The sequence below is a fragment of the Electrona antarctica genome (genome assembly GCF_951216825.1).
Source record: "Electrona antarctica genome assembly, chromosome: 11".
Lineage (NCBI taxonomy): Eukaryota > Metazoa > Chordata > Actinopteri > Myctophiformes > Myctophidae > Electrona > Electrona antarctica.
This window is the reverse complement of record NC_136792.1, coordinates 53,764,775-53,777,274: the sequence shown is the minus strand read 5'-3', so window position 1 is coordinate 53,777,274 and position 12,500 is coordinate 53,764,775. Positions and strand designations below refer to the sequence as shown.

General features: G+C 43.8%; 1 protein-coding gene across 1 annotated transcript in view; it reads left to right on the top strand.

Annotated features, from left to right (window-relative positions):
* vps53 (VPS53 subunit of GARP complex) overlaps positions 1 to 12,500 on the top strand; it is a 74,154-nt gene that overhangs the window by 7,094 nt on the left and 54,560 nt on the right. The window contains exons 5-6 of the mRNA XM_079514690.1: positions 11,387 to 11,473; positions 12,443 to 12,500. The exon at positions 12,443 to 12,500 is cut by the window's right edge and continues 58 nt beyond it. Of these exons, the coding sequence (XP_079370816.1) occupies positions 11,387 to 11,473; positions 12,443 to 12,500 (145 nt within the window). The remainder of the gene's footprint in view (positions 1 to 11,386; positions 11,474 to 12,442) is intronic.

Here is a 12,500-nt window from a genome sequence, read left to right as displayed (position 1 = left end):
AGCAGAAAAGTCCTAACCCCCCCCCCCCCCCCTTCCCCCGCTGCTCCACCCCACCTCCAGGGCCATGACACTAAATGCTCTAACCCCCCTTCCCCCCGTGGCTGATGGGGGAGCTGTGTGTGTGTGTGTGTGTGTGTGTGCGTGTGTGCGTGCGGATTAGGCGCAAGTTGTCGTCGCCGTGTCTAGTCTGTTGGGGCCTTTTCTGTTGCAGTCTGCTACTGTTCGGAAGCAGAAACGTCCTAACCCCCCCCCCCCTTCCCCCGCGGCTCAACCCCACCTCCAGGGCCATGACACTAAATGCTCTAACCCCCCCTTCCCCACGTGGCTCTGTCTGCCCCACCTCCATCACATTACACACACAATAATATTAAAAGCTCGCCGTTCCAAATCCCACAGAGCTGCATGGTCCCGACGTTTCTTAACCCGTTTATACCTGAGGTCGATTCTACAAAATGTCTTCTAAATCCTGACAGTTTTCTGAAAAAAATGTGTGTCGTTCTCAAACATTTTCATGTCAAGGACCCCTAAAAAATATATGTATTTGGCCGCCGAGCACCCATCTGAAAATATGTTGTTCCAGGGACCCCCCCCACCAGAAGCAAAGATTTGAGTTAAAAACGTTTGCTCTGAAAGAACATATTCAAACATTTGGGCCACATTTTCACGAAAAAAATAAATAAATAGCAGACCTGCAAGCTCGTAGCGCGGCACTCGGTGCCGCGCTATGAGCTTGTAGATCTGCCATTTTTCAACAGCTAAAGTACAACATAATGCTAAAAACACCAAAAGGGGTTCTTGGGCCAACATGGGTTATGGGAAAATCCCCTTTCTGCAGGAGTAAATGGATATTCGTCTTTTTATGAGGACGACGGCGGCGGCGGCTCATGGATGAGAATGAAAGAGTTCAGTCCCACGGCGCTTACAGCAACGTATCTCGTGTTTAAATTTATCTCACTCACTGTGACAACATCTCCCTCCGGGTAAACCCCGCGTATAGAGATCGGAGTGTAAGGGTGTGTGCAGAAATGTGCGTAATTAAAGCTTGTAGGACGGAGAGATAAAAAAAAAAAAGATATGAACAAAGATTGTTTCAGTCTGTTGTTGTGTGGAGTCTAACCAACCACCAGTCGTGCTTCAGTAGTGGCCAGGCACTTCCCACAGAGGAATGTAGTCTCCTCTCATGTGTGGGCGGTGGTTAACAGACTGTTGTACTGCGAGGTAAATTGGTTGAACATAAATGTTTCCCCCTAGAAATACCAGAACAAAACCAATGGGTAAAGTTTAGTTTGACCTGGGTTTGCTCTTGCGCACATGTACTTATAGCAGTGGTTCCCAAACGTTTTCATGTCAAGGACCCCCACATTTATTTTCTTTTAGCCTACGGACCCCCATTTGAAACGACATGCCAGGGACCCCCATAAGAGAAGATTTTTATGGCTCTAGCAGTGATTCTCAACCCGTGTTATTTCAAGGACCCCCAGTTTGACATGCATTAGTCTACGGACCCGCATTAAATGGCATTTCTATCTCTGGGACCCCCAATTTATATTGTAAAATCAATGTTAATTTAACTCTGAGAGTGTACAAATGGAACCAAATGGACCCATAAGGGTCCGTGTTACAGACCCACAAGGGCTCATTTGGTTCTAAACTATCATTTAGCTGGGTGGGGACCCCCTGGAACTCCCTCAAGTACCCCTGGGGGTCCCCGGACCCCACTTTGGGAACCACTGACTTATAGGACCCGTTATTTAGCTACCTCCTATGATGATACATGGCCAGCTAATGATGACTTTTATTTTATTTTACCTCCAACGTTCAATAATGAGGACTTTTAAGAAGCCATTGTTGTTGAATTAGATACAGTACTGCATGTGCATAGTATTTCACGGGTGGCTGCAGTAAATGTTAAACGGTGCATTTATATAGCGCCTTTATCCAAGGCGCTTTACATAGATTTGTGCATTACATTCACACATTCATACACCGATGGCGGCGGAAACCATGCAAGGCACCAACCAGCACAGTATCAGGAGCAATTTGGGGTTCAGAGTCTTGCTCAAGGACACTTCGACACTAACTCTGGGGGAGCCCGGGTTCGAACTAGCAACCTTGCTGTTACCATCCGGCCACTCTACCCACTGAGCCACCGCCGCCCCACAAGTGAGTGAAAGTGAAAGTATAGGAGAAATGCAGACTACCCCAATTAACTAGCTATACAGATAAAACTCCAAATCTGAATCCCTCACCCGCCCCCTTTTCCCCTCACTGTATATGTTTTCTTTTCCCTTTTTTACCTCCTTTATGAATGCTTTTGGCTATATAGAAGTGTATATTTCTAAATGTTGAAAACGGTGGACCCTCTTGTAAACAATTGTAGTGCTTTATTGGGTCGTCCACTCACTGTTAACAGTTTTTGTATTGAGTTGTGCTTGGAAATGTACTGTAATTCTGCAAACGGTTAATAAATACTTCAATCAATCAAACTTAACCCATTCTCGGGGCGGGAACCCCTTTTGGTGTTTTAAACATTGTTATAATTTAGCTATTGAAAAATAGCAGATCTACAAGCTCATAGCGCACCACCGAGTGGCGTGCTACGAGCTTGTAGGTCTGCTATTTTTTAAAAATCGTGAAAATATTTATTTCAGGATTTAGAAGATTTTTTTTAAATGTTGAGGTCAGGCCTAAATGGCTTAAACAGTTTATTTATCTGAATTCTACTTTGATCAGCCATTCTCTTTAATTTTTTAAATTTGGGACGACATTGAGGGCATTCTCCTGGTCGGGTTGAGTGAGTTAGTGTAGTGGTCCACTAACTCGTAGTTAGTAGTTCGAGACTATGTAGCATTCGGAGATTGTGGAATAGTTGTCTGGCTACGCGAGACTATATCCCACACTAGTACAGCATAACAGTATATGATTGTACATGAGAAGAACAGCACCAGACATGTTCCCCTCTGGACGATGACACAATTTCATTTTTTTGTATTTATTATTCTGAATCAAAAGTAAATCCAAAATTTGAGAGGAACCCAAACCCATTGCTTCTATCTATGTGCGTTTTTTATGAGTTTGTTTGAGCTTATTATGGTAGCTTACTGCGGAGACGGAATGTCTGTCTCTCGCGTCCCCAAACTGCAAGGTTAGAAACACTAATCTCTCCAGACAGATTTGAACCAAATGGGTTCCCAGATTGGAAACACTCTGAACACACCATTACATTTCATTTGCCTTTTGGGAGCTGCAGCAGCAGCCGCACTGTGGTGTGAATGAGTCTGCTAATATGAGGCCATCGCACAGGCTTATGCCTGATTTAATACCGAGTTATGCACCGGAAATAGCAGATCTGCAAGAGCTTGTATAGATCTGCTATTTTTGGTGCTCAACGTGCCTTTCAGTAAAAGGGAAGCTACACACCCCTCTTTCTAAAGTACGGCCTACGTGTGCTGTGGAACGTCGTTTATTCTTTGGAGGGGTGTGTGTGTGTGTGTGTGTGCGTGTGTGTGTGCGTGTGCGTGTGCGCGCGTGCGTGTGTATGTATGTGTAAGAACAGATAGCATCTCAGGCCTGAGGACGCACGCTGGGGCAGTGGTCCCTCGCTGCTGTTCTCAAGGCTAAATGCAGGAAACGAGTGGCTAGGAAGCCAGCCAGACTGACTCAGCTAGGCCTTCTTCTGCACACGTGACTGCATGTTTCCTGCCTCTATCCCATTTTTTGACCTGAGATCAGATTCTAAAAATGTCTTCTACATCCTGACAGTTTTCTGAAAAAGCTATGTTTCCATGTCAGTCGTTCTTCGGTTTTTCAAAAATAGCAGACCTACAAGCTCGTAGCGCGCCACTCGGTGGCGCGCTATGAGCTTGTAGGTCTGCTATTTTTCAATAGCTAAAGCATAACATAATGCTAACACCAAAAGGGGTTCTCGCCCCAAAATGGGCTAATATGAACACTTTGTTGCTCTTTGAGTCTCCGAGTGTCCTCTGGTAAAGATACAGTCACTCCCTATACCTTCCAGGTAGCGCTCCGATCTAAAACCCGTTTGGATCGATGATGAGACCGAGAGGTTGTAATGTAATGCCTGCCTCCCGGTTATCAACTGACACGGTCTCACTTTATATTCTCCAGTTCATCCATTGTTACAATTCATCTGTGCAATCACCTAAGAGGTTGTTCAATAATGATTTTGCAAGACCGATTCCATTTTTTACGTACAGTAGCACCGGCCCGGAAGCCAGGCCAGTATATAGGCTGATATCAGTCGATTCGTTTTTCTCTTAAAGATTCACTTTTGAGCATTTTTTTGTTGGCATCGGAGAGAGTAGTGAAACCAAACCGCCATTACGCACTCCCATATTCAATTAACTAGGTAATTCCCTGTAATCCATGGTGCATGCTGGGAAGTATGTGACTGTAAAACTTGGCATGTTTTTTTATTAACCATTCAAATTTGCCTGGTTGGTTAACAACACATTATTCTGTGACGTGACAAACTGTAAAACAGTAATTATATTACTGTTCTATTTTATATATATATATATATACTTTTTTTTTTTGTGACTAGGTGGGCAATATAAGCTTCGGCTTCAGCCCTAACCTTTTCGGCCAAATAGTCACCTTGTTGACTAAGACAAGTTTTAGGCTACTGTATGCCTATCAACTGTATTGTTTTGAACAAATGACCAAAATAAAAATAAACTAACTAACTGCGAACGCAGTGAGCACTAACTATGAGACCTAGCAGAACATGTCTGTCTGTGTGTGTGTGTGTGTGTGCGTGTGTGTGTGTGTGTGTGTGTGTGTCTGTCTGTGTGTCACGCTGTAACACCACCCGCCCGCCACCAGAGGGCGCAGCTGTATCACACACAAAACACACACACACACACACACACACACACACACACACACACACACACACACACACACACACACACACACACACACACACACACACACACACACACACACACACACACACACACACACAACTTAACTTAAAAAAAACGTAACTTATTTTTTATTTTATTTTTTAAAACACACACACACACACACACGCACGCACACATACACACACTAAATTCTAATTGTTGTTATTGCAATTTACGAGCTGCGTTCGCGCGTCTTACTTGTATGTAACAAATCTGTATTCTCAGACACTTTAATCCTCACCCTCAGAGCTATGTCATGGCATCTATCCTACCTACTTGCATTCGATCTCTTAGCTGCTGTTGTTATCCCCTACTTTGCAGGGCAAAACAATGGAAATGAGCCTTATTGGCTAATTTGTTCATTGTGCCTTAACCCATTATTGACGGGAACCCCTCTTGGTGTTTTATAAACCTTCTTTTTAACATTCTTTGATACGTTAACTATTGAAAAATAGCAGATCTACAAGCTCCCGATTTTTCAAAAATAGCAGAACTACAAGCTTGTAGCACAGCACTGCTATTTTTGAAAAATAGCGGGGGGAGGAGGGGCGCCCCCATGACGATTATAAAAACATTTCGTCTCTGATGTACCGTATATGTCACTGTCATGTTTTGTATTGTAAGGTGTTTAACTTATTGGTCTGTTTAATGTTAGAGGACCTCAATGGAAATTATAGTCTTTGGACTTTCTTGTGTAATCCTCGAATTGCTGTTTTTATAATTGCTTTTCTAAATCAATCAATCGGGTCGATTGATCTACAAGGTAACAAAACACATCGCATCCATAACTTGAGTTATGTTTTGGCAAGCAACGCCCTTGTGCGATCGAGTATGAATTGATCTTATAACTCCACAGATTGATTGAAATATGTATTAACAGTTTGCAGAATTACAGTACATTTCAAGCACAAACTCAATACAAAGACTGTTAACTGTGAGTGGACGACCCAATTAAGCATTACACTTGTTTACAAGTGCTGTCTCCAACAAACATATCCTATTGGATGCACCTTTCAGAACAGGAGAGAAAACTGTCCCAAGACGTTATTGTTTTTCTGCTCATTTTGCTGTGTGTGTGTGTGCGTGCGTGCGTGCACTTGTGCGTGTGCACGAGTGTGCGTGTGTCTGCGCGTGTGCATTTCCTCGGCCGGTGTCCACTTCTGTGCGCTTCTGAGAGGCTTATAAAAGTGGTAAATTCCTGGGGCAGCTGGTGCCGGCTGTTAGCATTCTGTACGAGTGAGTGAACAGGAGAGCCAAACTTGTGTCCACACTGCCACCAGCTTTGGACAACTCTTGTCAATTACCTTGGTATGGAAATGTAGCGCCAAAGATCTGCTCTGGACCATCAAAGAACAGCTGTGAGAAGACATGGAAAAAAAATTAGAATAGCACTTAACCCATTTATGCCTGATGTCGAAATAAAATAAAAAAATCTTCTGAAAGAATATATATTCAAAGATTTGTGCCGCATTTTCACGATTTTTCAAAGAATAGCAGACCTGGCACGCTACGAGCTTGTAGATCTGCTATTTTTCAATAGCTAAAGCATAACATAATGCTAACACCAAAAGAGGTTGGTCCAGACCCAGAATGGCTTAAACTATCTAAACTAGCTCCTGGCATGGCGTTGCATTCTGTTTAACCACTAACTAACTAACCACATGCACTTTTATTGTGCATTGAATAGCGAACATGGCAGATTTAACACATTCACTTCTTTTTAATTCTACACCAGAGCGGTGCTCGTGTTGTGATGTCAGAACAGGCCAGATCCATATATGGAGATATTAGGGGTAATCGTCAGGTCCAGGGAATGCATGCCCCACCTAGGGCATTCACTTCTAGTAATTTTTACTAGTTGACTAGTTGCCTAGTTTACTAGTCGACTAGTTGTTTAACTACCTATTATGTAAAAAAAAAAAAAAGAACAAAAAATCTTTTTTTTTAAATTAATATTTGTACATTTAAAAACTGTGTACATTGGTGACTATAACTATAATCTACCTGATCTTGAGGCCTACAAAATCGGGGGAAAAAAATATAAAATCAACTTTATTTTTATTTTTTTTCTTATCAACTAGTCAACTAGTACCAACAAGGTCGACTAGTGGATTTACTAGTCGACTTGTGGATTTACTAGTCGACTAGTTGCTTAATGCCCTAGTGTCCTTGGTATGTCCATATATGGAGTTCTTTGTCAAGCATGCCAAATGAGGCTTTTTGTGCTGGTTCTGGACAACCGGAAATGCAGAGTACGTCCGTTCCACCCATCTGTCTGTGTCCCTTTTATGCCCATATTCTGCATGTGTCTCTCTGTGTCCCTTTTATGCCTGTATGTGGAGTTCTGTGTCAGGCATGCCCAAATATGGAGTGTTGTGATGTCAGAACAGGCCAGCTTAGGGAGTTCTGTGTTAAGGCATGCCCAAATATGGAGTGGTGTGATGTCAGAACAGGCCATCTCCATATGGACCCTGGGCAGGGGCCCCTCCCTGTCCAGAGCCCGGGCAAGAGGCCTTTTGGGGCGGGTCTGGACAACCGTGGGTCCGACCGGCATTTTTAGATCGATATTTCAGGTTGAAACTCCCCAGTGCCTCCCCAGTGCCTCCCCATTTTCTCCCCATTTTCTCCCCAGTGCCTCCCCATTTTCTCCCCAGTGCTTCGCCAGTGCCTCCCCATTTTCTCCCCAGTGCCTCCCCATTTTCTCCCCAGTGCCTCCCCATTTTCTCCCCAGTGCTTCGCCATTTTCTCCCCAGTGCCTCCCCATTTTCTCCCCAGTGCCTCCCCAGTGCCTCCCCATTTTCTCCCCAGTGCTTCGCCAGTGCCTCCCCATTTTCTCCCCAGTGCCTCCCCATTTTTTCGCCAGTGCCTCCCCAGTGCCTCCCCATTTTCAAAGAATATGATTATTTTGATTATTAAAAAATAATAAATGCAGACATTGATCTGGCATGTATTAACTGTGCGACAGCAGCAATGACATCATGAAATGTGCTTAGTTTCTTTCATCGATGTGTGGCCGCCGGCTACAGTCTATACCACATAGACCTGCAAAAGAAAGAAGTTTTGAAAGCTCCCCAAAAACGTTATTTACCAAGGCGGGGGAAAAACACACAAGGTCTCTGTGGCCTTCGTCAGGTATAGATATTGATAGATATAGAGAGTATGCACAGGCATGATTTTCCCATCAGGACACGCCCCCCTCATCTAGACTGAGTAAACATTGAGCAGCATGGAGTGTTGGAGTTTGGAAGCGCTCGTTGGAAATCACTCAACCGTCCTGCGTACCACCTGTTTCTAAATGTCACATAATGCAGGAGGCAGAAAAATGTGTTATTGAAAAACAAGCACTTCCAAACTCTGACACAAAAATAATCAAATGCAGGGCATTTCTTGACAGAAAGTAGCTCATAACGTTTCTATGGTGGATTTTTATTAAACAAAAAAGAGGATAATTCAAGCTTTTCGTACAGCTGCAATGTTGGTGAGTTTAACATCGTTTAATGCAATCAGACAGGACTTTTCTGTTTGGATGAATGGGCTGTCAAGGCCAGAAAGTAGTTTTTGCCACTCAGTGGGCGTTCCCACATAACTTCCAGGTACGATGATGTCACACGCATACCCTCTATATTGATATAATTGACGAAGGCCACAGAGGCTGAAACGTTGTGTGTGTGATTTTTTTTTCCCCGCCTTGGTAAATCAAGTTTTTGGAGAGCTTTCAAAAAGGTGTGCAGACTTATTCTTTCTTTTTGCATTTTTTTTTGTTTTGTTCGAGCACCCGTTGAATCAGCCTGGGATGTGCGTGCAGCCGTGCACCTCCTGACCACTTTTACTACACAGACCTCTCTATAAAGGGAGTAGGGACGGACACACACACACACACACACACACACACACACACACACACACACACACAGCACATGTGTCATCTAACAAGCCTACCGCTCGCTATCTGATATCCAGCTATAGTATGTCAATTAGTCAGCCAATTAGTTGGAGCTGGTCATGGCTGCTCCTATGCTGCTGGAGCTGAGAATGGGGCATTAGTGCCGGGCGGCGCGGGCCGGGGCTCATTTTCCAAAGGCTCCCGATGCCAGACGATGAAAACTCTGCTCCGGATGGAATGTGAGAGTAAACTGTTGGGAGAGGTTTCTCATCCCTGAGTCCCCCTGTCCCCGTCCTCCGTCCTCATCTCAGTCTATAGGGCTGTCATTATTCACCGCGAAAAGAAGGATTTCGAACATAGCTACTTCTAATATAAAATATTGTATGCCGTAAAACTTCATTTGGAGACCACAGACATCTCTCTCTCTCTCTCTCTCTCTCTCTCTGTGTTGGTGCTGAGAAATGTACTCACTTACGAGATTGAATAGACACCATAAAGCATTACACCTTTTTTACAAGAGGGTCCACCGTTTTCAATTCATCATACAAATATAGCCAAAAACTGGAAATCATCATAAAGGAGGTAAAAAAAGGGGGAAAAACATATACAGTCATGAGTCGGGGAGAAAAGGGGTGGGGGGGTTCAGATTTTACGGGGGCCAGTTTCGAATTGCAGCCGTCCGTAGGTGCCCTTTGAGAACGGTTTTGAAGGAGTCAAGGGATTCACATGTCTTAATGACTCTCTCAGTAGAAGCATCAAAGTTGCCAAGTGAGTGAGTAAGTAAGCACAACCTAATGGGACAAAAATATTGATGTTTTTTACATTTTTTTACATTTTACATTATTGTGATGGAAGCAATCTTTTCCTTTACAGTCTACACTTTTGCTATATTTTGTTTTGTATTTGTTTGAATAAAATTAAGGTACACAATCAATGTGACAACAAAGATTATTCTTTTTACCTTTTTAGATCACTTTCTTCAGTCGAGTCTGCTTGTCTCTGCCATCATTATTACCAAATGGATCACCCATTTCAGCTTGACCTACATTATCATTTTGAATCAATTATCAGTGATGATGCGTCATTCCCGTGTGCATGTTTGTGTATGGATGCCAATTGCGCGGCTGTCTGTCTGTCTGTCTGTCTGTCTGTCTGTCTGTCTGTCTGTCTGTCTGTCTGTCTGTCTGTCTGTCTGTCTGTCTGTCTGTCTGTCCAACTTGTGCAGTCTGCAAACAGCTCTGTTATGTTTCCTCACATGGCCTGCTGCTGTTGTAAGGTTACAGGGACCCAGGATCTCACATAAAGTCGATAATGGGCAGATTCTCTTTTTTACCGTTTTTTGAGTGGTGCAAACCACTCCAACAACCAGCTTTGTCTGTATGTTCGTGTACCTGTCCACTCAAAAAAGGAGCATGGTTGCTATGGTTAGTGTGTGACGTCACTATTGCACCACTCGGTTCACACGGGTGTGATTTTTTTATTAGAACCTTGATTTTCAAATGTGCATTCATTTTTAATATTTGGCTATAGCTTCAAATGTTGATTATTCATTGACATTCCCATCTCAGTCTTTCTTTTCTCCCTCTCTCCGTCTCTCTCTCTCTACCCCTGTCTCTCTCTCTCTCTCTCTCTCTCTCTCTCTCTCTTTCTCTCTCAATTCAATTCAATTCAATTCAATGTTTACATTGCCAAAGCAGAAGTGGAACAAGACAATCAAAATAAAACAATGTATTTACAAATAAACATTGGATATAAATAGGAATTAAATAAAGGTGTAAAGCTACTAGTATACTGTTATACTATCTTGTGAAACTATGAAAAGATTGTGCATTTTCTGTCAGAGATAGTTATACAATATGCATCCATATAGGAGACGTTAGCTTTATACTTTTGATAAACAGTGTAAACACAATGCCATGGTTTGTATTCCTTAAGGTGCTTGTTTTCCATTTGACATCCTTCTCCTGTCACAGCAGCTCACGAATCTCGCTGCGGTGTTTGCACATTGTTGTACTTCACCCAACTCTCTCTCTCTCTCTCTCTCTCTCTCTCTCTCCCTACCTCTCTCTCTCTCTCTCTCTCTCTCTCTCTCTCTCTCTCTCTCTCTCTCTCTCTCTCTCTCTCTCTCTCTCTACCTCTCTCTCTCTCTACCTCTCTCTCTCTCTCTCTCTCTACCTCTCTCTCTCTCTCTCTCGTCTGCATTGAATAGCACTGATAATGTGGGCAGCTGGAAAGCAGGCGCTATTCCAACTGGCCACGTTGGCTGTCCTAGTGCGGATAGTGTTCGTTCATATCAAAGGAAATACCAGAATTTGGGGCAAAGCAAACAATGCCGACCCCGTCCCCGTCGGTCGTCAGATGTGAGGTCGTTCTGCTGTCAGTGGCGTTCACATTCAAGAGAGAGAGAGAGAGAGAGAGAGAGAGACGAGATTTCACGTCATATGAATTCCACCCGGCCTTGTCCTACTCTTACTCTTTTATCTGTTTCTGTATCATGTTCTCGGCCCTTTTGTCTGCCCCCCTGCCCCCCCCCCTCTCTCTCTCTCATCAGTACATGTGTGTTTGTTTTGGACAGGCTCTGGAGGAGGCCCAGATAGCCATCCAGCAGCTCTTTGGCAAAATCAAAGACATCAAGGACAAGGCTGAGAAGTCTGAACAAATGGTGAGCATGCAGTACAGTTTGCGCACGCACGCACACACACAGTCACACACACACACACGCGCACACACACACACACACACACACACACACAGTCACACACACACAGTATACTACGGGCAGTAGTGGGGAGAATTTATGTTATAAGTCCAGGTAATGCACCTTCCATATGGTGCGTGTGTGAATGGGTGTGTTTGTGTCTTGATAAAGGAAAGAATTTAACAATGCACATTGTCCTCTGCTGCTTTTCTTTGTGTGTGCGTGCGTACGTGCGTGCGTGTTCGAGATGAGAGCGAGGCAGCAGTAACACGTGGGGCCCCTCCCTCAACAGGCATGCATGCTTAAGCAATTATTTCTCAAACCAATGGGTGTGTTTTCCTGCCGTTTCCATTTCCTCCCATTTCTCAATCTCTGCCTCTCTCTCTCCTGTTTGTTAATCATCTCTCTCGCCCGTTCTGTCCCCCCCCCCCCTCCCCCCCATCTCTTTATCTTTCACCCACTCTGGATGGTAACCCCTTTTGGTGTTTACTTAGCTATTGAAAAATAGCAGATCTACAAGCTCATAGCGCGGCACCGAGTGCCGCGCTATGAGCTTGAAGGTCTGCTATTTTAAATCTTGAAAATGTGTGCAAATCTTTGAATATTATATTCTTTCAGAGAAAACGTTTTTAACTCAAATCTTTGCTTCTGGGGGGGGGGGGGGGGTGGTCCCTGGAACAACATATTTTCAGATGGGTGTCGGCAGCCAATTACATATCATTTTTTTTGGGGGTACTTGACATGGAAATGTTTTGAGAACCACTGACATAGAAACATACAGAAACAACAGAAAACAGAAAACTGTCCGAATTTAGAAGGTATTTATAGAATCGTTCTCGGGTCTAAATGGGTTAACCTCCAACTCCCTTTTTTTTGTCCTCACTGTTGCGCTCACTTCTTTCTCTCCCTGCACGTCTGCTCCTATCTGGACAGGTCAAGGAGATAACGAGGGACATTAAACAGCTGGACCACGCCAAGCGCCACCTCACCA